This window comes from Magallana gigas, chromosome 2 (assembly GCF_963853765.1).
Source record: "Magallana gigas chromosome 2, xbMagGiga1.1, whole genome shotgun sequence".
Lineage (NCBI taxonomy): Eukaryota > Metazoa > Mollusca > Bivalvia > Ostreida > Ostreidae > Magallana > Magallana gigas.
The window spans coordinates 15,916,003-15,940,869 of record NC_088854.1 but is presented as its reverse complement, the minus strand read 5'-3'; the positions used below and the strand labels follow the sequence as shown (position 1 = coordinate 15,940,869).

At 31.9% G+C, this 24,867-nt stretch overlaps 3 protein-coding genes and 1 long non-coding RNA gene across 4 annotated transcripts; 3 read left to right on the top strand and 1 right to left on the bottom strand.

Annotated features, from left to right (window-relative positions):
- Positions 1-303: 303 nt before the first annotated feature.
- Positions 304-15,797, top strand: LOC105343636 (acylglycerol kinase, mitochondrial). The gene is made up of 14 exons (XM_020073497.3): positions 304-475; positions 1,350-1,389; positions 1,525-1,604; positions 1,975-2,050; positions 2,316-2,414; positions 3,422-3,454; positions 3,559-3,653; positions 3,921-3,990; positions 4,268-4,347; positions 4,693-4,913; positions 5,408-5,520; positions 6,473-6,540; positions 6,802-6,904; positions 15,517-15,797. Exons 1-14 carry the CDS (start codon positions 366-368, stop codon positions 15,631-15,633), a joined length of 1,305 nt encoding a protein of 434 aa, XP_019929056.3. The 5' UTR covers positions 304-365; the 3' UTR covers positions 15,634-15,797.
- Positions 11,825-14,988, bottom strand: LOC117692877 (uncharacterized). Its single transcript, XR_010710817.1, has 3 exons — positions 14,798-14,988; positions 13,853-13,953; positions 11,825-12,881 (listed from the first exon to the last, which is right to left on the bottom strand). It is a non-coding gene; the product is annotated as an uncharacterized lncRNA (long non-coding RNA).
- A 3,991-nt stretch (positions 15,798-19,788) lies between the features above and the next one.
- LOC105343649 (cerebellin-1) lies at positions 19,789-20,826 on the top strand. Its single transcript, XM_034448207.2, has 2 exons — positions 19,789-20,069; positions 20,303-20,826. Exons 1-2 carry the CDS (start codon positions 19,796-19,798, stop codon positions 20,728-20,730), a joined length of 702 nt encoding a protein of 233 aa, XP_034304098.2. The 5' UTR covers positions 19,789-19,795; the 3' UTR covers positions 20,731-20,826.
- Positions 20,827-22,740: 1,914 nt separating this feature from the next.
- Positions 22,741-24,214, top strand: LOC105343643 (complement C1q tumor necrosis factor-related protein 7). The gene is made up of 2 exons (XM_011451083.4): positions 22,741-23,008; positions 23,659-24,214. The coding sequence occupies exons 1-2, from the start codon at positions 22,768-22,770 to the stop codon at positions 24,087-24,089; spliced, it is 672 nt and encodes a 223-aa protein (XP_011449385.3). The 5' UTR covers positions 22,741-22,767; the 3' UTR covers positions 24,090-24,214.
- The last annotated feature ends 653 nt before the right edge of the window (positions 24,215-24,867 follow it).

The window sequence follows — 24,867 nt, the reverse complement described above, 5'->3', positions numbered from 1 at the left end:
CAGCCATGCCATGTTACACAGCCTCGGATCAGTAGGCGTTTTAGTTTCGCGCAATGATTGACAATTATAAATTGTAAATTCGCAAATTCTGAACAAAGAGAAAGCTTCTTTAGTCAATAAAGTTATCATACAAGTATATTCATCAAAATCGTTGAGGTTTTTTTCAAGTGTAACTTTTTTAAAAATTTGGTCAAAGAGCATTCCGGAATATTCACGTATATACGTTTATTTTCCATTTTATCAAAGCACCTATATCATCCAAATGTTTTAATGGGCCTTATCTGCATATGAATCATTGAACAGAATGATCAACATTGATGAGTTTTCAGCATGTGGGTTGCAAAACATGATTGTTGACATTGAGAATGGCTAAAGTAATTAAAATATTTAAAACTGTGAGAGAGAATTGGAAGAAATCAATTTTGGCCATTGTAATAACAGGATATGGAGTGAAATTTGTCAATAGGAAGTATGAGTACGTATTATAAGCGTAAAAAGTACTCTTTTAACCACTTGGATCATAGGAGTTAAGTTAGCCACTAGCTCTTTGAAAACCATTGTGATGTCACTCGATTGTATATGAAAGGGTTGGATGTTGCATATCTGTGTACGTTGTGTCAGCAGTATATTTAAAATTTACACGGTCATGAATTATTTTTATCTTGCATGTTCTGGTGAGAGCGTGAAATGAGAAACCATATATACAGGGAACTGTTGGTCCGATAAAAACAGGGCATTACTGGTCCGAGTTAGAAAGAATAATCTTACCATGACCAAGCTACGCTCAGGTCACAGTAAGAATTCGTCCCATATACTTGCAATGTAGCAGCCGCAAAGCAGATCAGCTTCGCGTCGATTTTAAGTCTGTTAAAAATAATCTGCATGGGAAAATCACATTTTATACATTACAAACCTTTTTGAACATGCACATGTAGTTTATTCCACAAAATATCTATTAAATGAGTCATACCAAGGCATTTTGTTAAAATACACATTTGAATTTGCCTGCCATTTTGTCATAAATTGCACTTTGAATGCCTTGGATTTTATCATTAACATGGTGACCATAAACAGCAAATTTTCAAACATAATGTTTAAAGTGGCAGTGATTTCGTTGCAAAAACAGTTAATGTGGTAATATTACTAATATGGGATTATAAAAGAGCAACATTGTAAGTATTTGAGACCAATCATATGAAAATTTAGGCAAGATACAGCATCACAAAGCATCACAATATTATCATTTATCTTTGGAACAAATATAGTAACCCCCCAAAAATGAAAGACCAGTAAAATATGTTCACAAGACCAGTAAAATATGTTAAATAATCCATGTTTTGCAATTACAGAGAAGATATCTTACGAAGGGAATATTGCAAAGAAGCAAAGGTGTGTACTTTGAGAAATTCTACATGTTTCGGTAAAAGAAAGTGTGCAAGTTTCATCTAATTAGGCAAGACCAAATTATCTTCTGGTTTTCATCATTATTTCATCATCAATTCATCTTTTGTTTTTTCTCCACAGAAATATGGTGATGTAAAGATAAACATAGGGGAGAGACCTAGAAAGATAACTGTCTTCTTGAATCCTGCAGCATCTACTGGGTATATTTTTATTTCATTTGGAAATAGTTCGGCCTTTAAAAATCTCAAGAGCGAGTGTGAACTCATGGTGAACACTGTTACAGCAATATTTATATGTTATACATCATCCTGAATCCCTGATCTAGACGAGTGCACAAAAGCTGTTCAGTGTGCGCAAAGTAATAAATTGAACTTTCTTTTTAAGTTTAGCACCTCTTACAGACATGTTTATAGAAGTTATGAGCATATAAAAGAAAATTTCCGATAGTTATTGTGTCTACTGATATCTGTTATGGAGGAGACAAATTCTCTTAGGGAATTAAAATCTTAAAGTATTAGTATGACTGAAACTGAAATTCATATGCATATTTTTATGGCATTTTATCTGTAGAAAAGCTTCAAAACTTTTTGAGAAGAATGCAGCACCTTTGCTTCACTTGGCAGGTCTTGAAGTTAATCTCATTAAGGTAAGTTTGAATTTCTCTTTGAAAGAGTACTTTAAGGGGGACAACTCCATTTCCCCAAAAATAGATAAAAATGTTACACACAGTAAAGCTCACATTCACTTTTCAAGTTGTAGTGAACTGCCTTTTGAATAAGATATAATACTAAAATCATTGTACAGTTAATCAGTTTTAGTACATTCTCATATTTTTCAATATTTTTTCAAATTTGCAAACAGATTACAAATTTTTATGCTGTAGACTTTGAGATAAAAAATTTGTTTTGCAGACAGAATATGAGGGGCAAGTTAAAAAGTTCATGGAAGTCATGGAAAAGAACGAAACTGATGGAATCATAGCTGCTGGGGGAGGAGGAACACTCCTAGAGGTCAGTGGAAGCATTACAGGGGTAGTCATGATCAGTGGTGCCCCGAGGATGGAAGGCACATTGCTTTTGTTTTGTCAGTCCTTTAAACCAGCCGTTATTCTTAATTCACCTGAGATAAAGATTGACCAAACTTCATAGTGATAATTTTCCCAATTTTCATTTCTTCTCTGGATCCACTGGGCTAAACTTGTCTCAAAGCACCCTTGGGCAAAGGGCTTATAAGTTTGTTTAAAAGAATTTCTAGGCCCTCTTTCAAAGGAGAAAATGAGGAAGAAATAAAATAAGGAGGGTTGTTTTGTAAAAATTTTCTCTAGAATCTAATATCCAGTAACATTAAAACATTTACACGTATGTTTCCTTTTATATGCTAGATTTTAAATTCTTTTAAAGAAAATATAAGCAATAATTTAAGACAATTGGGTTATGGCTTAAAGAAGTGTTTTATAAAAAAATTAACAAAGAAAAAATATTTTCTGAATACAGAGGCTAAAATCTGTGAAATAAATGAATAAAAGATATTATAGATTTTATTACCGGTATTTGTTAAAATGAAATATTATCATCATGCACCCAAACACATGTATATAAAAAGCTTCTTGAAAATCAGCCTGCAAAAGGTAACAGTATAAAACTTTTAAAGAATTATTTTGGTAAATCGTGACCTATTCTAAAATATTCAAGATAATAGATTTTTGTTTCCATGACAAGTACCAAGAATAATTTCACTTCCCAGTAGTATATTAATTCTAGTATCAATTTCATCAAAGTATATGCATATACATACGGTATATATTTACCTGGTACTTGTAATTGTACATATCTGAAATTATTTGTGTATGATCCCTTTAGAGTTATCCCTGTTTGATGAAGCTTCAAACAATTTTAACATGAATATTAAAATCAGATATATATTTATGTAGACGTTTCAGGAAAAAATGTTTCAGTGTTCTAATTTCGTTCAATATACTTGATCTTAGAGTAAACTGTAAATATGCTATTTTATTCAGACTGTGACTGGTGTCATGAAAAAAGAAGATAAGGTAAGATATTTGTAAAATTAGTGTTTACTTTCCTTTGAAAGATAATCTTTGTTCACCATTAAATACTGGCATAGAACATGAAGTCAATTTTCTTCATTTTGAAGGAGTTCAAGAAAAAGATACCAATAGGAGTTATACCCCTTGGAAAGACTAACTTGTTTGCCAAATTACTCTTTGGATCAGATAAAGAACAAGTGAGGTAAAAATATTATTCATGGATCATTTCTGGCCTTTCCATGATTTTTTGTGTATTTATTTTACAACCAAATATATTCATTTTTTGCAATATTGCTTCAATATGACAAATAATTGAACTAATTTTTTAAAGAATAACTTAATTTTGTCCGTGATTAATTTGTAGAATGAAATCAAATGAAAGTATCTACCCAGGTATTCTGATTTTACCATTTCTCTTTACTGCCTCACTGGTGTCTGAGTTCCTTACAGTTTTATCTTTACCTTTAAGATTCATACTGGATTCTGCTCTTGCTGTAGTCGATGGATTTTCAAAGAAAATGGATGTGGTGGAATATAAAGTTAGTTTTACTGGAATAAACTTTCATCATAATTCTTATGGAAAATACTTTGATAATTTTTTAGTTACCCAGTATATACTTTGTTCAATTAGAAATATATAACAAATTACTAGTATTTTCCGGTCAATAGTATTTTCTGCAAAATAAAGTACTGGCATTTCCCTTGTCAATGATATTTAAGCGCTCTATAGAATGATTTTCCAGTAGAGAGAATTGAAATCTTTTTTATTATCATTATGTCCTTGACATGTTTGATAGTTTTTTGGCATATCTACAGAGTGAGGATGGAAGAAACACCTACTCATTGGTCGGGCTGACTGCAGGGGCATACAGTGAGGCAGAGAAGAAAAAACAAAAGTTTGTACAATTTTTCTAGGCTTACATCTTCTTCATCTATTATAGGTGCATTCATTTTCAGTAAAGTTTATTGTGCTTTTACTCTGTGTTTTATTTTATATAGTTTTATCAAAGTAATTGGGAGTCTATAAAATTGTATGATCTTTATCGCGTTTATCATTCTTATGAGTTTAGTTTGCAGCACATGTATGTAGTACTGAATGTAGAATAAATTGTTAGAGACATAGATTGCATCTCAAATTTTTATAAACCGTGAATTATTAATTGAGTTGGTTTTGTTTCAGTGATAAAATAAGTGGATTCTTTATAAAAATCAGTTTAAAAAAACCTCTTCCTTGCCTGCAGGTACTGGTATTTCGGCCCGTTGAAGTCTAAGTGGACCTACATACGATCAACACTAACCCAGTGGCCTTCAGTCATCTCAGGGAAGTTGAGTTATTTACCAGCTACAGAGGAAAACACCAAACTTCAAAAAATTGTTATAAAGCAACCTCTTCCAGAAGTTAAACGTAGTTGGTGGAATGTGCTCCATTTATTTTATAAGCCAAGACCTCAAAATTCCCAAGGTAAAGGCTTTACTATTATTTTTTAAGATGGAAACTGGTATTTTACATAGCTCAGATTAAAGAGTTTTCTCCCTTTTTTTAAAAAATGGAAAATTAAGATACCAGTTATCTCAGGTACATGTTTAGTATTGTATGGAGAGAATTAAAAATCAAGAATTAAAAATGAGCAGGTCTGACATGCTGGACAATAGTATGATGTTTTGCCTTGCCTTTTTCATGAAGTAAGCATTCATATTCAAGGAGTTATGGAACACCATTATATTGTGATGTATTCTTATAAACTCGACCATATCATTAATTTATTTTCTCTATTACAGTTCTGATGTCTAACATTGTTTTTATTGATATAACTTTACTTCAGTAAATGTTCCTACTGGTATGGGAATGTTGTGGGCAATATGTCAACCAAACAGTTATTCAAGCTGTAGTAATGTATAAAAATGTACTTTATTGAACTTAATTGATACTAGTGTTTAGCTTTATCTTAACTGCAGAGGTTTTTGAGGAGGTTGAGGCTGAGGATGGTCAAGAGGAGGAATACACCTCAGAGGATGTAACAACTGTAGAATTCTCTGTCATTGCTCCCATTGTTCAAAACCAACAACAGGTTTGTAGGAAATCATAAACTGAGAATTTCAGGGTACCTACATGAGGCTGTCACTACACATACGAATTTAGGTTAATTTATTTGAGAAGATGATGGATATTTTTTTTTTGTATTTCTGGTACATAAGATGGTACTTCATGATTGAAAAATAAATAATATTTGATGTTATAGTATTTAGAATATATATATATTAATTTCTGTGCTTTAAAATCACTGTGCATTTGCAAAAATGAAACTGAGTTCAAAATGAATGTAGATTTAATCATCAGGTTGAAAACTGGACTTATTTGACTTGTTAAGATGGGGGAAAAAAAGTATCATTCAATCGAGAATTGTCAGAATATGGGACACAGGTCAGTTATCTTGATAGCCCTGACATTATCCATTGTCAAGTCTCCCTAGTACCATCTTTTCAGCTGATATTCTATTACATGAGTGCAAAAAGCTGCATATCTATATCACACAAAACTATTGGAGGACACTTTTGATGGATGTTTTTCTTATCTACTGCTCTAAGGCTACTTCTAAAAAAACGTTTTCCTTCTCTCAGTTCAGTGTTTAAACTTTGGGTTGGTAGTTAAGGAGATTATTTTTCTACTTACCGTAATTAGAAAGAGGCATGTTTTTTTCCTAGACATTATCTGTCAATGTCAAAAAGTACTTGAAGTGTTATTTAAATAAATTATGTGTATTTTGGTTTTATTACTCGTTGGGATGTGTTCATTTTATACATTTGATCACATGAGATTGATTATAGTTTTAAAAATAATACATTATTTACTAAATTTGAGCTCTATATAATAATGCTTATTTTATTATTAACAAGAGAAATTGTGTACAAGAAGATACATTTAGAAGTTTTGGTGACAGCCCTTTACTTATTATCAATTTCATTTACCGGTATGTATCAATTTTATGGATTTACAGTATTTTTTTTTGTTTCTCTATTTAGAAAATTGTGGCCCCTGAACTACACATTGGTCCAAGTCAAATTGCCAGAAAAGACTTCATAAGTGAAGGGTAATCATACTTGTGCCAATAGATACAATTAACTTATAATTCCTATCACTGTTACATGTATGTACTGATACATATTCTTGTAATTAACTCAAATAAGTCTTATAAACTACTTTCTTTTGTGTTGGTTGTAGTATTTCACCAAACATGTATTAACCTATTTTGTTAGAAAGATGGTTTATAAAGTAATTTTATGTGGTCGACATCACTGTACAATGTGTAGTAATCACGTGAAGTATAATCAGTGACTACGTATTGTTTCAGATTCAGGCGGGAGAAGCTGGCCACACGCGTGTATAGCTCCCCAGACAGTCAACATTCACTGGTGAAAAGAATCAAGTTTGTCCCCGACTTGCCAGAAGATACCGTAAGTTGATGGGTAGTTAACAGGAGCTGTGAGTTATATTTGTACCAGGATTAAATTAACATTAAGCCATATTTAATAATGCAAATATCATTTCCTATTTGTATTTACTGAACAGCAAAAATATTCATATCTGTATGAATTTTTCCAGAGGTTAAGAGGTCATTTATGAATTCCCTTTGAAAGTCTTGAAGGTGAATCTGTGGACCATTGGTTAGGGATTTATTAAACCCACTGTTAGCACATCTTGGGCTTGCATCCATTTCAGTATTGGTCTATAGGCCATAAACTGAATATATAATAAAATTACAACTTGAAATTATGATAATTTTTGTAATTGATATTAATGATAACATGAAAGAATATCAAGCCATTTAAGCAACAATTTCTTTCAATATATACACTAACGTGTCAAAAGTATGTCAACTTTTCTTTTTTCGCTATATATTTCATTGAAAACAAGACTTATACTTAAAAGGGTTTTTGTTGTAATTTTTTGTCAGATTTTGAAGAAATTTTTATTGATTAAAGTAGATTCAATTTACATTTTTAACCGGGTTTTCCAACGGAAAAATCCGGTTATTAAAATGGTGAAAATGGCGGGCGGGCGGGCGGGCGGCTACCAAAAGGGTACCCTCATTGTACGGATAACTCCTCCTACAGTTTTCAAGATAGGAAGTTGTTCTTTTGCAGATTAATTGTACATATATCAGAGGTGTGCATATTGCTAGGATTTTGATTTCCGATAATTAATCGAAAAAATACCAGCTTTTGAACTTAGTCATTTTTTGGCATAATGTTGCATATAGGGTACCCTCATTGTACGGATAACTCCTCCTACAGTTCTCAAGATAGGAAGTTGTTCTTTTGCAGATCAATTGTACATATATCAGAGGTGTGCATATTGCTAGGATTTTGATTTCCGATAATTTATCGAAAAAATACCAGCTTTTGAACTTAGTCATTTTTTGGCAAAATGTTGCATATAGGGTACCCTCATTGTACGGATAACTCCTCCTACAGTTCTCAAGATAGGAAGTTGTTCTTTTGCAGATCAATTGTACATATATCAGAGGTGTGCATATTGCTAGGATTTTGATTTCTGATAATTTATCGAAAAAATACCAGCTTTTGAACTTAGTCATTTTTTGGCAAAATATTGTATATAGGGTACCCTCATTGTACGGATAACTCCTCCTACAGTTCTCAAGATAGGAAGTTGTTCTTTTGCAGATCAATTGTACATATATCAGAGGTGTGCATATTGCTAGGATTTTGATTTCCAATAATTTATGAAAAAATACCAGCTTTTGAACTTAGTCATTTTTTGGCAAAATATTGCATATAGGGTACCCTCATTGTACGGATAACTCCTCCTACAGTTCTCAAGATAGGAAGTTGTTCTTTTGCAGATCAATTGTACATATATCAGAGGTGTGCATATTGCTAGGATTTTGATTTCCGATAATTTATGAAAAAAATACTAGCTTTTGAACTTAGTCATTTTTTGGCAAAATGTTGCATAAACATGTAGGGTACTCCATTTCACTGGATAAGGGTTGACATGGATTATGGATACAGTTTACATAAAAGAAAACCCGGTTTGCTGTCACATTGACAGCTTTTCACTTGTTTGAAATAGTATTTTGACAACTCATTTGTAAAACTTCATATTTCAAACACAACACGAAGACATCTTTTACACCCCTGCGAATGTTATTGTCATTCTAATTTAGACCACGTGGTTTTATTTGACCCTTTCAGTTTCGCAGTAAAAGTTGTGCCTCGTTTTTATAGTCTATTTAATAAAATATAAAGGTACTTGTAGTTAAATATAAAATCCAGACGTTTATTGATTTTAAACTTTATCTTTATTGATTAGAGGATAAAACTAGTTCTAGAAATAAATATGACAATAGAAATTAAAGGTTTTTTTCTGTTGTTGCAACAATTTACATGCCTAGTAGCGGTCCCCCTTTTAGGATTGATTTTTGATCCGTGCCTGACCTAGTAATAGCATCAATAGTGAAAGAGACTATAATATTTTATGCAGAATGTTCCTTGAAAATAGCTCGATAAACCAAGTTTTGATACAAAACAGACAATCTTTCTCTTTTTAAAAGCATGGTATTGCACACCAAAAGCCTCAAACATGGCTATGATTTTATTTAGCAACCCAATGTTTATACTTTCAACCACGTGTAGGGTGGTTGAACACGAACGATAACTCTATTCTGAATATCATCGTTTAGTTTAAATAACCTCTAGATGAAGAAAGAGGACCTATATCTTAATAGAATTTCATGTTTTGACATAAATAAAAGTAGGATATGGTATGAAAAATGACCAGTACTTACGTATTTTGAGAATGTTATCCGAACACTTATACTTCCGCTCTAAATTTCACAGGAACTGAACAAATCTCGGTGAAATCTCGTGAACTTTCACCTGTGGATTTATTACATACTTGGCAACGATAAAGAAAACCTTCCGAACACATTAGCAGGGGTGTTTTAAGTGCTCTACTATACCCCGTTATATCCTTTGCAATATTAGAGCCGAAAAATCTTACTTTGGATTGTGAACATCAGATCTCAAGAACTGAAGGTGGGAAAAATATTTAAATATGATGCAAAAAAAGCTAGAGAAATTCTGAATTAATCAATTCAAGTCTTTTTAAAATCAGTCAAGGGGTTATTTTAAATGAGTCTTTGAAAAATATTGGTTTTCAATTAAATGTATAGTGAAAAGAAAAAAATTTACATACTTTTGGCACCTGAGTGTATCAATAAAGTTATATTTACATAAAAAAAACTTCGTTTCTCCCTAAAAACTTGACAAATGATGCTAAAACTTTGGCTGACTATTGGAAATAACTTAGTTAAGCATGGTAAATATTAAAATTTGAAAAGTAAAATTTGGAAAAAATTTGTGACCATGTCCATTAAAGGAATTGCAGACGTTTAGGCCCCAACATGTTTAGGCCCCAAGACGGTTAGGCCCCAGGTAAGATGTTTAGGCCTCAACATGTTTAGGCCCCAAGATGTTTGGGCACCTGTTGTTTATAATAATAACTGATAGTTGAAAGAACATGGCTTTTAAGCACTTTGGAGCCAATAAATGCAAATTACTTTAATTTGTAGTAAACTAACAATCGTTACGCAAACATGGCGTTGTTTACTTTATATACAAGTTCTTGAAAAACTTTAATCACAAAAAACATTATGCTATAAACTTGCATGCACACGCTATCAATGATAGTATCATCCAGCATGGTTATGTGTCCGTGCTTTAAATCAGTTAATACCGTGATCAAATCATACTATCATCACAAAGAAACGAACAAATGTTATATAAGGGGAAGTATTTCATTATTGATATTTCAAGAAAAGAAAACAAATTATTGTATTTTTTTCTATTATTGGAATTATACAACACTTGAATGTTATAAAATTGTTCAGTAAGCTTATTTATGGCAATTGATTTATACATTGTATTTTAAGAACCCTTATATATCCCAAAAGAATTCACCTACTTATTACCCAAATACAAGTGAAATATTATTTCTCTGATCATATTTCTACAATTAAAGGATATCTCCCAAAATTATGTAATTTTTCTGCCAATGAAGCTTAACTTGTATTTGGCCTGTCTTCTTTTGGAGACCTGTCTCTTCATGGTTTACTTCCAACGTGAGGTGTGAAACCCTCATTGTATTACTAGAGATACTAATTAGCACCTATCTAGAGAGGGAGCAGGATACGGTGGGGGTGTTGTTTTAACAATTTAATTCATGTCATACACAAAGTAAATGAAAGTCTTAACAGTTTTTTTTATCTCTAATTAGACAATTAAATATAGAAAATAGTATGATGTGACAAAATAATATGATATTTAAAAAATAATAAATTATGCATAAGATGCAGATTATACTTCTTTATAATTTTTAAAGTAAATGAAGTTTAAAATAATAAAATGTAAATTATAATTAACTTATACAAATGTATGCTGGTGCCTTAACCATTATTCGTTTAAAAAATAAAATGAAAATTATAATTAACTTAGAAAAATGTAGGCTGGTGCCTAAACATCTTGGGGCCTAAACATGTTGGGGCCTAAGCGTCTTATCAATGAAGGGCCTAAACATCTTGGGGCCTAAAAGTCTTGCTACCCATTACACACCTCACAGCCTACTCAATATTCAGGGTCATGAACCCTGGGGAGCATTCATTATTGTCCCCAAGAGAGACAACTCTTGAAAACATGCATTAACTATAGTCCGTTTCTTAAAGGGGCATGGTCACGATTTTGGTCAAAAATTATTTTTTCGATTTTAATGTTTACAATGCTTCAGTAATAGGCATACAATACATTTTTAATAGGCAACCAAAATTTGAGTGTCATTTGATGAGTTATAAGCGAGTTACAAAGCTTACAATTCTTCGCTATGTAAACAAAGCGTTTGTTTACATTTTGAATGTTGAAGTAAAAATTCCAGTTTTAGACCCAAAATAAAGGTATTAATCGTTTGGGACTGTTTATTTATGCTTTAAATGAATAATAAGATAGACAAACCAGCTTTAAAAAGATTTTTTACTGGTATATTGAACCTAGGTAAACAAAAACAGGGCACGATCCTTGTTTACATGGCGAAGAATTGTGAGTTCTGTATCTTGCTTAAAACTCAATGACTGGCACCCAAATTTTATTTGGTAATTAGAAATGCATTCCTAAAGCATTGCAAATAATAAAAACAGAAAAATAAAATTTGACCAAAATCGTGACCATGCCCATTTAATCTTATTAAAATAAATAAATTGATAAAAGTTTTCAAAGTATTTTAATTATAAATAAATTAATACATATAACAATGAGTAAAAGGCATGAAAAAGGCCTGAAAGAAGTACATTTATTTATCAAATATAGTAGGCGGTACATGTACCTGGTGAATATTAAATGTATATTGCTTGTAGGTACATGTACATAAATCTACACAACTACATTCAATTAATACACTGTGTTATGTAAACTGAAAAAAAAATACACAGGTTGTAAGTCTAGAGATCTTTTTTAAAATGAATTTTCTTAAAATGAAAAATAAATTAATGAAATTGCATATATCATTCTAAAAAAATCATTATACTAATAGACACGAAGTTCAACATAAATAAAGTGATACATTAGATGAATAGGATATAATGTACAGCAATTTAAGATTTAGATGTCATTTTTCATATGAAAGGTAATTAAAACTCCATACCATTTAAACAATGAAAAGAATGTGTTTTATTGCTGTAAGTTTCATTCAAATGTTGCTTTTTTTTATTAATAATATCATTTATGATCACATCGAATCAGTTTACCTTCTTTTCTATGAATCATTTTCTCAAAGAAGTGTTATTTTCATACTTTATATTATTTTTAAACAAACATAAGACTCGAGCTTTGTTTACATAACAATAAATTCTTACCCCTGTATCTCTTTTATAACTTGACTTCTAACATTCAAATTATGGTCAATTATTCAAAATGTGCAAGTATATCATTTTATGCATAAAGAAATTGAAATCAAAATTTTGATCTAAAATTGTGTCCAAGTCTCTATAAAAAAAACTTGTATAAAATAGTAAGGCTAAATTCCAATTTAAAAAAAATAGCTGTTTCCAAAAATGTTACATGTATATGAATATGTTATATAAAAACATATGTTAGATGGATGGGTAAGAAAAATACAAATTAAGTGCACTCGATAAAAAGTTTGCTGGTATTCATTATGTGAACACAATTCATCCAGTAACATGTAAAGTTATGCAACATGAATAAGAATGTTATGAATGATGTGTATAGAACAAATTCTTCTATGGTTGGCTCCATAAATCTTGAAAAGATGGTGTGAGTTGGTAAAAAGGCAGAATAAGGTTCCATTCTAATCCTCATGCATTCCATTCAAGAAATATTCATTAATGTCATGGTCTGGAAACTAAAATAGAATAAACATAAAGTGTTAAGAGAATTACATGTAATTTTGCAAACATTGTGCATGCACTCATCAAATACTTACATGTATATATTCAATGACGTTTTTTATGGAATGTGCAATTACTAACAATGTAATCTTTTCTAATATTGTACATACATGTATTACATCATTTGCCACTAATTTTCAACCCAGCTGACAGTTTCTTTTTGTTATATATAGAGCGTCAAAAGATAGTTGCATCATGTGCATGTACTTTCAGTAATTTTAAAAGCCGTAAAAACATTTCAGTACTACAAAACACTTTAAATTTGTCAAATGATTTTACAAATGTAATATGTACTAATACACCAGTAAGTCACAAGTGATATATACTTTTTAAAGCAGTACAATGTATCACTTATAAGACAACATCAGGAAACCTGGCTCAATCAATTCTGCACACACATGATAAATGTAATGAATGTGTAACTTCAATGGTGTAACTTCAAAGATATTTAGATATCCAGTGGACAGAAAGATATTAAATATATTAAACAAAGATCAAAGTCACAAACACTTATGTAACACTTATGTAACATATGATTGTCTGTATGAGTTTCAACTATCAACATTCTATGTACACCAAAATATGATTGCGTCAATAACAAAAACTAATCTGAAAAACATATTTCCAGCATAAGAAATTCATGGGATTTCTGCAAATCCCATTTTCTCAGAGAGTGTAAAACACATCTCTTAAAGTTTATAATATTTTCAAACTCCTGGTATTCCTTTCAGAGGTTCCCACCCCTTAAAATACAGATAATCAAGCAGATTTGCAACAAGATGCCCATATATAAACCTTTAACTTTTACACAAGACATTGTAGCTATTTAGATGACCTTGCTTAGCTTTCAATCATCTTAAACCAAATATATCTACATATGGAAGACAGGTTGTAATTTTAAGTTTATTACATGACAAAGAAGTACCTTCTGGGCTTCAGCAGACATGACTGGGTCATTAGCAATATCAAATTGACAATATTTTCTATATTCCCGATCTTCAGATCATCTGGAAGCCGCAGGTAAATCTGTAGATTAGAAGAAAAAAGATACACTAGCTATCATTACAAAGCTAAATGCTGTCATTATCAAAACAAAAGGGTGTGTCCTAGATTACACTTTTTTATGGGCACATGCAGTATCTGAGACATGGTCAAAACATTACCATGATAACAGCTATAACAACTCATTAAGTGGGAAATGACATATAACTATAAAATTTGTTATGGCTTTTCATACTCTCTCTCTCTCTCTCTCTCTCTCTCTCTCTCTCTCTCAATATCTTTGTCAGCAATATTTCTAGTGCAATGTGGCATTATTGAAATATATATATGGTTCAATCATGGAAGCAAGACAATCAATAACAATTACATGTACATGTACACTGTAAATACTCTCTCTCTCTCTCTGAGTCTATCTCTCTCTCATACTCTCAATCGTATAATGTTATATTTACATAACAAATGCAGACCCTTGATTCATAAACACTCTCATCGTTAATAGATAAATAAGACATAAAGTTAACAGTTTGAATGAGATACAGATATCAAAACCACATGTACAGTGTATGTACATTGTACGTGTCGAGGAAATTCTGTATGGAAATGACTGAAAGCATGATTGATACAAACTCAATATTCTAGGAAAAACATACAATATTTTTTAACGTATGCTACATAACAATATGTGTAAAAACTGACTATAATACACCTGCATACACATTTCATACTAAAACATGTCTTTCAAGTCACATTTCATCAACGACCATTAATTATCGACATTTTTGTAACATGTGTACTATAGACTTAATGCATTGTAGGCTTTTAAAAGAGTTTTTGAGTAGTTTAACAATGTAAGTAAGTATGTTCTTACCGACGAATGACTACTCCTTAGCACGTTTTAGATTGTTGACAAAATCGAGGATTGCTGTTCAGACTGTTTCATGCTGAACAAAATTTAACGAGATAAGGCTAATCACCCCAAACTTCGACTTCACATTAATAAACAATTCTTCTGCAACTTTAAATAATTTAAAAGCTTGCCAATATAAGAAACAAAAACTTTTACTTACTTTTTCCATTTAACCTCCTCTCTCGATTTTCACGAGTATGAGACTGGTCTCGTTAAAATCCCGAGATATACGAAGTTTTGACTTTCTCGGGTTTTTTCATTCTTTCGTGAATATAAAAACCAGAAAGGTTCCGATTATGCTAATAAGGCTGTGAGGTGTGCATTAGATAATTCAGCATATCCAATCTACTGGTGTCTGAAGAGGTCAGAAACATTGCAAGGGACATTTTGAAAGTTGCGAAGTGCTTACAATGCCATAGAAATTTCTTGTGCTATGATACTGTAAACCAATTTTATTCCACACACTTTATTTCGTGATTTACTGACATTAAACCGGTTTGTGACAACTAATTTTTGTGTCAAGCCTATCTATACCATATGACAAGAACTAGGTTGATGTGAGAAGTATTTGCAATGACCTTGCAAATTTTTTTTTTCACATGAATAAAAGTTGGTTTACAGTATATTGATTCACAATTAATTTGCTCACACTTATCAACATTTGTTTGTTTTGTTTTTAGGAGAAAAAAGTGTGGTATTCTATAGATGGGGAACAGTTTGAGGCTGTGCCTGTGGAAATTAAACTACTCCGAAACAGACTTAATGTATTTCACAGTTCTAGAACGTTGCCATGTTAATCCATACTAAGCTACATTCATGAATTTATTTATGTTTATGACCCTGAAGACTGCATTTTGTGATGAGAAAATGGAAAAGTTTGAATAGAAAAGAATACTTACTATGTTGATTTATTATTTTCGTTAATGTCAAATACGTCATAAGAAATAAAATTGGAACTGATTTTCTTAGCGTTCTGTAATCTGTATAAGTACATGTAATAATAAAATGGATGAAAACAGAAGATTTAGCATTAGTTTATAGTCATATAAAAAAAAGTTGGACCAGGCAGTACATTTGCAATATTTATAATTCCAGCTACAGGTTTTCAAACGGGATAGCTCTCTCTTGAGTGTGCGAAAGAAATACATCGATGTTGCTTTACTCGCATTTACTTATTTTGTAGTTAGACATTTTAAAATTTATTTTTGAGGATATTAGTGTAAATTCAGGTTTCAATGTACATGTATATCGGAATGTGCGTCAATCGTATTTAGTAGTCAGTATGACAGGAGTTAATTTTTAGCTCACCTGAACCGAACGTTACTGATCACCTGCTGTCAGTCGTCTGTAAACTTTTCATAGTTTTTACTTCTACCCTAGAACCACTGGACCAATTTTTAAACATTTTATGGGAGGGAGATTCTAAAATGATAAAATAAAGGGCAACCTGTTTCAAACGCGAGGTCGTGATACAATGAAAATAGGGTTGCGTGTCATAAAAATAATCTTCACAGAAAACATTGCTCCAGAAATGCAAATGTTCTTATCAAAATTTCTCTGTAAAGTGATGATTCTAAGTTGTTCAAATTGTGACCCAGACCAATGTTAGGGCCCCAGAAGGATTCAAAGTTTAATATAGATATACATGGGGAATTTCTTTTAGAATCTTTTCCTTCAGAAATACAATGCTACATTTCATGATATTACTAGACAAGCATCCTTGTATTATCTAAATTCAAATCTATAACTTTGAAATTATTGGGCCTATGAATATTAGACATTGTAAGTTGGTGAGTCTCTAACAACCTCAATAGATCTTTTTTCAAATGTAGCTTTTTATTAGCTCACCTGGGCTGAAAAGTCAAGTGAGATTTTCTGATCACCATTTATCTGGTGTTTGTCTGTCCATCTGTCTGCAACCATTTTATATTTTCGACTTTTTCACCAGAACAAGTTTGTCACATTCAACAAAACTTGGCACAAAGCATCATTGGGTGACGGAGATTCAAGTTTGTTAAATGAGGGGCAAGCCCTCTTTCAAAGTGAGATAATTAGGAATGATTGAAATTTTATTGATATTTTTCAGAAATCTTCTTCTCAAAAACCGTTTGGCATGTGTGGAAGTTTTAACTTGTTTGGAAGCATCCTCAGGCGGTGTGAAATCAAGTTTATTCAAATCATGAATCATCAATTTCACTCTTATTTCCTTTTTTTCTTTTCAATTTTTTACATACTCCTAAAAAAGTGGGGGGAGGGGGAAACCAATAATTCAATTTTTTATATGTAAAATTTATATAAAATGTTTAGTGCGAGAAAAAAGAGTGCCCCCCCCCCCCCTCATGCTACATACCTGAAGGTAGATAACCGAATAAAAGCTTTCTATCATCTTTATGGGAAAGAATTACATAGATTGTGAAATTTATGATCCCTCGTTCTATGGAATTCAAATCATACGTAAAAACCTAATGCAATGTTTTAAAGCATATCTCAACCTACACATATGTCGTAGAAAAAAATCAGAACATTTTAGACCCCCTGTATCAAGGGCTCCAGTAAAAAGACCTGTGTGATATTTATCATGTAAAAAGTACATAAGAGGGTTTGTTTTGTTTTTATCTATTCTTGATAATTAACAGACAAACGTTGCATGGTCAGAATAAACAGAGAGTCTATTCTATTCAAGTGAAATTCTTAATTCAGGCACATACAGCCCCATGTAGAGCATTTGGGGTGGGTGACTTTCTTTTGCAGCAAACACTTTTTAAAATTTTTATAAACACGTGTGTATAGAAAATTGAATTATGATGGAGCCTTTTTTTTGGGGGGGGGGCATGTAAAAATATTGAAGTGTAATTAACGAAATTAACAGTAAAATTGAAGTTATAGGTACTGCCCCCCAAACACTCACGCGGATTAGGATTTCCATCATTATTAGCAAGTTTGCTTTTTATTGATGTATTGTACACGTGTGTATAATTTTATTATGTTTTCATGTGAGAAAAATAAAAATCATATTTATTACTCGTGTATCTTTGACAACATTTTTGATCACCTTTAGGCATAAACACGTCAATTCAGGATTTTTTTTTTTTTTTTTTTTTTTTTTTTTTTTTTTTTACATTTTTGGTCTTCATAGGTTCAAGATGACGGACATCCCTCTTAAAGATAAACTAAATAACACTTAAGATAGAATGTGTCCCAAGAGATCTTCAGGCCAATCAGGGAAGAAAACTTTCAAGGGTTGGCGTATTACAGTGTCAAATATGGCAAACTCTTCATACTGATAACTTTTAGGGGAAACCACAAGGTCCACGAGAGATGGTTTAATTACTTTTTAAAAAATACGAAACAAACACTTTTACAAAGCATAACTCAGGCGCATATATAAGTATATGCTACGTGATAGTTTGCAGTTCCTTTATGTTATCCGAGCAACAACGGTTCATAATTTAAGAGGGACCATTTATTCTAGAGGAAGAAAAAAAATCTGATTTTAAGGCGCCGACTTGCATGTATTTTGATATCATGGCCCTTCAAAATAACTAGATAATAGATTTTCACTTTAAAATTTGCAAGTACACTAGGCAGATTAAGTTGATATATGTTGAACATGGTTAAGAATTAGAGATGTTGTCCATTGTAGTTTAAATTGCGCACCCCCAAAGTAGACTCCTTGAATAGACAATTGGTGTTGTTATTAAAATTGAGGGCACGGTGGGAGGTGGAGGGGATGATGTTATTTACAGCCATCTCCCGGAAAATAAAACGGTATTTCCTAAATAGAAAATATATTTCTTTATTGTCAGATGATGAATAGGATTTTTGTCATATATGAAAACAATTTTATGTGAAATTAAAAGAGTTCCATTTTTTCGATATAAGCTTTAGTTTAGACAAGCCCGCTTTCTGTTCCTGGTCAATTTTGGAAATTATATATAGCGTTTACATATACTATTGATTAATTTTATTTTTTGACGAAGATCCATTTTTCAGTTTATTGTAAGGCAACTTTTGTTCAAATTTGTTTTCTGTTTACAACTCCTCGAGCGAGACTCCTGTGACGCTGACGCCTGTTTTCATTATGGTTGGAGGACCCCCTCCTCCGAGCTTGAAACCTATCGTCTGACCAGATAAGACAGCTCTAGTTCAGCAATCTTGTCATTACGTGTATCAGCATCAATAAAAATGTTCATATTTGGAACCAGATATATGGTTTTTTAGTATCATTGTATAGCCTTAATTTTGTTCAATGTACTTCATACAAATCCTAACAATGTGTTGAGAAATTGTGTTGCAGAAGACATTATGCAGCAATAATACTTCATAACATGATATTCAACGAACGCTGTAGTTAATGTTACAGATTTTGTTTCTTCATTACAACAGTATTGCTGTGAACCTTGAGATGTGTAAAAACTAAACTGTGATAAATCTTTCACACAATTTAATATAATTCAATGCAATTTAAAGACAAATAAATTTTCATGTTATTGGAAAAGCTGTGATCTCACCCTGCTATATATGCTGTATTCAGATAAGACAGACGAATAACCAAAAAGAACAAGCAAAATAAATAAATAAATATATAAATAAATCAAATATTTAAATAAATAGATAAAAATGTAACAAAAACCAACTTTATATATTTTGTTTTTTATTGCCTGAGAAAAGAGAGTAGAACGGATCATCGTTAACAATTTATTTGGTCATAAGTAATTGTATTAAATAAACCATGTTTAGAATAGGTGGACTCCGCCCCTACGTACGCGCCTGTCGGAAATGCTTTTTTCCCTTAGTAGATACTTGTAATTGTATGCCCCCAATGAAATGCGTTTTATATATATATATATATATATATATATATATATATATATATATATATATATATATATATATATATATATATATATATATATATATATATATATATATCAGCCTATTTTGTAATTTTGTAAAACCATGTTGATAAACTGCTTTATTACTCTAGCAATGAAAAACGAAACGATGCTTCTACTTCATATATCTCTCTTTTGCGTCCCTCCTTCTGTTATATCATTTAAACTGACGACCCTCCAGAAAGATGCCAATCTGACCAGTTTAGAAGAGCGGTTGACCAATCTAGAACAGACGATAGAACGTCGTCTGGCTGTGACGGAGCGCGTCATAGGACAACTGCTGACCGGGCAGGCTGATGAAAACTTGGAGACTCTGGATGTTTTGAGTCTGAGATCTGGTGAGTTTATCATGAATTTTATCTTTTGGCATTTTACAAAATCTTATGGTTCCATTTTTATCTAGCAACTTGATTTTATTTAACCTGCAAATTTAGTTTTGTGTGGGTTTAAAAATCATTAGGGTACAAAAAATAAAATCACTTATTCACTTTTATTTTTAGAAAGCAGAAAAAAATACTTACAAAAATAAACAAAGGTTATGGTTATGAAAGTTTTTTATGTACATTTTCAGGAGTACTTGTTCCAGCTTTCTCTCCTATCTTGTTTTCTGCGTATAAATCGTTCGACGAAAGCGGCATTAGTACAAAAGTAACAATCAGGTTCGATGAAACTTATATCAACCTTGGAGACCACTACCACACAGAGGATGGTATCTTCATTGCCCCCGTCACAGGGGTCTATATGTTCCACTGGACCATTGCAACCGGTGGTACTGGCTTCACCACTCAGCTGATGGTGGCAGGATCCGTGCGGGCTTCGAGCCTAGTTCCTTACCCTGGCGGCAGAGACTCTAGTTCAGCAATGGTCATCATCAGCGTCAACAAAGATGACCACGTCTGGATCCAGATCTATGGGTCTTTAAAACATGTGTACGGTGGTAGTATTTCATACGGCAAATATCAATCGACGTTTTCTGGGATTTTGTTGCAAAAGACATAAGTTAAATGTTTTATTGAGATGATATATAACATAATTAACCACTAGCTATTACATGTATTATGCAGATTTTGTGTCAATAAAGAGAATACCTACAAATGACGTGTTTTCTTCTCCCAGCCATTATTAATGAACATTTTATGAATATTTGATGAGAAATCCGTGACATAATAATTTATGGATTTTATAGTTTTTACGTGATTTTATAAATGTTGCTCTACCTAAAAATAATTCAAATAAGATAGATGCATATGACATTTACAACTTATAATAGATATCATAGACGAGAACTGTGTAAAAAGATGACTAACTGCAAACTTATTTATATGGGTTTCAAAGATATACACCGTTTAGTTCGGTTTATTTAAGACTATTTATCAATCTTTGAGAATAAGAGATATGTTTGAAGATATAAAGAATTTTTTTAGGTATGTCAATTTTACTCGGATAGTATTCGAATGACGGAAACCTTTAAATTAAGAAATACAAGCACTTTTTGAAGTGTTCCTGATTATCAAAAACGTTTTGATGATAACTGTATGGGTGGAGAAATGGTAAAAAAACCACCATAAAATATAAAAAGAAATATACAAAATACTAATTTTAATTTTTATTACCTGAAAACTTAATAAAAAAGATATGATGCATGATAAACAACAAGTTTTGCAAAATTAATTTGTACTTGTATTTAAGCAAATTATCGACCAAAACTCAAAACGCAACGAATAACCATTCTTGTATAATACATGATCATAAATGTAAGTGTTCTAGGCCAAATAAATGAGGCTAAGATCAAAATCAGCATATTAGTGCAAATTGGATATAATTTAACTATGAGTCAATATATTTTCAATTATAGTACTCTATTCACTGATCTAATATGTAACTTGCTTATTTTATTTATGAATTATACAACAAAAACAATTTACAAAGCCATCTTACTATTAAAACATGCAAATTTTATTCACTTTGGAATAGTTTTAAAGTGACTCATAGGTCCGTTGGGCCGGGTGTATTCACATTATATCTGTAAACATGCTGATATTTTATGATTTTGCTGGGTGTTGTACTCTTAATGCTGAAATGTACAAGACATTTTAGCCAAAACACTTGTTTTAATGAATAAAAGAAGGAAACATGCTGATATTTAATAATTTTGCTGTATGTTGTATTTTTATGCAAAGGGGCATAACCTGTCCTATTTTTAGTGTCTTGTATGTCTTTTTAAGGCAGAGTGCCAATATATTATATATTGTAACTATATGATATTACTTGTAATTTTGGCATGTGACACTTAAAAAACAATTACTTACTTTACATGCTACTTACTAACTTGTAAAATGAATTTTGTAATTAATTATATACACATGTCACCATAAAAAACTATTTACTTACTTACTTAGTGCAAACAGACGTTGTTTTCTTTAGGTTTCATAAGGACTATGAAGATTGCGAGCTAACGTGGATTATGTACTTTTTCTGCAATGCTAGCTACCTTACTTGCCGTATTTAGGTACATATACGTATGTGATTGAACACGGAGTAACGAAATTTAAGAGATGTTTAAAATATCCATATTCCGACAAAGAACACGTAACTGCTTATAAGCTATGAAACAAAAGAAACACCTGATAAAATTATTGAGAACTATCGGACTGCTGTGAATTTTAATTTAACTCCTTTTAAAAATGTTAATTTTCTCTTACTAAATTATGTAAGAAAATTAAACATTTAAAGTCTCCAACCTTTCACAAAAAAATTGTCAACATTAGTTAACTTGGCATATTGAATTATCAACTTATTAAATTAATGTAAAGAAATTTATTTCTTTGTGTCGAAGAGGATATGGGTAGTCCTGGAATTTTGATAATTTTGTATACATGCACTTTATAGAAGTTTTGTTCGTCAGTTTTTGTAACGTGAAAGTGGTAATTGCGTCCTTACACAATAAGTAGACTTACTTAGGAATGCATTTTTCCTTATTATACACTTGACAATAGTATATAAATCAGTTTCATCCTTATTCGACAACTCCCAGTCATGGCGTGCTACAAGGTGGTCCTTTTCGTATTCCTCTATTGTCTTTACCTTCCTGTTACCTCGACCAAATTAACGACTCTTCTGAGGGACAAGAATCTTACCAGTCTTGAAGAGCGCCTAACTTATCTGGAGCAGACGATAGAACGTCGTCTGAACGTTACAGAGGTATTGCTAGGACAACTGTTGACTGGACGAAATGGCGCGAATTTGGAAACTCTCAACGTTCTTTCTCTGAGATCTAGTGAGTGTACTTCTACTATTGTTTATGGTAGTTAAATCACCTACAAAAAACTAAATAAATTAACGTTTAAGTCTTCTTTTTCTAAAGATTTGGTACCAAACTGTGTACTAGTTAAGCAAATGTATCTTTTAATAAATAAAACTCAGCTTATTATTTGTTGATGATTTAAATCTTAATAAAATAAGTATTATTAAAGAAAACAGTATTTGCATAAATTTCTCACACAGAATAATAGGTCTGTAAATTTCAAGGAAACAAAAAAGTTAATATTTTGACTTTTGAAATCAACTTTGGCTAACCAATGATACTTAAACTTGAGCGTTTTAAACTTTCGATCTGCCTGATTACGTATAGGTACTGTCCTTTCTGACATATATTATATTTCAAATAATATCTGCGATAGTAGAAATTTTAAAATTGATGTAAAGCGCAACACATATCACTGAATAACTTTATATTAAACATTATTTTTTTTAAAGGGGCGTAAGAACTGTTTACATAACCAAGAGTTGTGAGCTCTACATGTCGCACACACTTTTAAAAGCATCGTAAAAATTAAAAACGGCAAAAAATTTTTTTTGACCAAAATCAAGAATATACTGAGAAGAGATTAAAAAATGATGGTAACTTTTGACGGTTTACTTCTTTAGGTATACTCAGAACAGCTTTCTCCCCAGTTCTGTTTTCTGCTTACAAGTCCTCCAGCGAAGGTAGCATAAGTACAAACGTAAAAATCCGATTTGAGGGAACCTATATCAACCCAGGAAACCATTACCACACTGAGAATGGTATCTTCATTGCTCCCGTCACAGGGGTCTATATGTTCCACTGGACCATTGCCACTGGAGGGTCTGCGTTCTCCACTCAGCTGATGGTGGCAGGATCCGTGCGGGCTTCAAACTTTGTCCCTTACCCTGGCGGAGCAGACTCTAGCTCAGCAATGGTCATTATAAGCGTCAACAAAGAAGATCATGTGTGGATACAGCTCTATGGGTCCTCGGAGCATGTCTACGGTGGGTCAAACAGTATTGGGAATTATTACCAATCGACGTTTTCGGGAATTCTTCTGCAAACTTCTTAAACACTTGTCATTTTGCAGAATAGTAGTTTTAATGTAAAGGATCTGTTGCGAATAACAATTGATTTGACATATACCCGAAGGGAGATGGATTTCCTGGGAAATAAAAATCACTTTTGAAAATCTGAGGTTTTTTTTGTTATTTTCTATTGTACACATTTCTACATTTTCCGAATTTGCATTTTGAACCTATCATACTGCTCTTGCAATTTTATCATCAATCTTCAAAGTTGGCGAAGACAACATTTTCTCAGTAAAATGGTATATTTATGCATGGTTTTTGGCCTGGATATCCTTCAGGACTGGCCTGCCCCTAAAAAAATCTATGATATTTTGATAGGTTTTGTTCAAAGAAATAAATTAAGAAAGAAGTTATTTTGGGAAACCATTGCCCTGGGGTCGAATTTTGCAAACACCAAGAAAAATTTCGAAAACTGATTTCTATTAAAGTGGTCTATATTTACACCGAACAGTGTAAGTTATGAGTTGCTCAGGAAGTTAAACCACTAGCTGTGTAACACGTTATTTTTTGTGCCCTGGTTCGATTCTACTGTAGACATACTTTTTCTTTTTTCGAATTAACGGCATCTATGAACACCTTTTCTTTTTTATGCAGAATTAGGCATTTTGCATATTTAATTTCGATCTTCTTCCTTAAATGCACATTTGCTCTTTAAATTAAAGATATCGATGGAAAAAGTATATACTTAACTACATGTAAAAACAAACAACCGGAACTATTCCTTAATGTAAGCACCACGCTTTGTTTGAGGACAAGAAC

Excerpts from the sequence above, each read along its gene's own strand:
- LOC105343643 (XM_011451083.4), top strand. The coding sequence starts at position 22,768 with ATGGCGTGCTACAAGGTGGTCCTTTTCGTATTCCTCTATTGTCTTTAC. Across the intron at positions 23,009-23,658 it reads CGTTCTTTCTCTGAGATCTA|GTATACTCAGAACAGCTTTC; the intron begins GTGAGTGTACTT and ends TTACTTCTTTAG.
- LOC105343636 (XM_020073497.3), top strand. The coding sequence starts at position 366 with ATGGCTAAAGTAATTAAAATATTTAAAACTGTGAGAGAGAATTGGAAG. Across the intron at positions 476-1,349 it reads TTTGTCAATAGGAAGTATGA|AGAAGATATCTTACGAAGGG; the intron begins GTACGTATTATA and ends TTGCAATTACAG. Across the intron at positions 4,914-5,407 it reads AAGACCTCAAAATTCCCAAG|AGGTTTTTGAGGAGGTTGAG; the intron begins GTAAAGGCTTTA and ends TCTTAACTGCAG.
- LOC105343649 (XM_034448207.2), top strand. The coding sequence starts at position 19,796 with ATGTTGATAAACTGCTTTATTACTCTAGCAATGAAAAACGAAACGATG. Across the intron at positions 20,070-20,302 it reads TGTTTTGAGTCTGAGATCTG|GAGTACTTGTTCCAGCTTTC; the intron begins GTGAGTTTATCA and ends GTACATTTTCAG.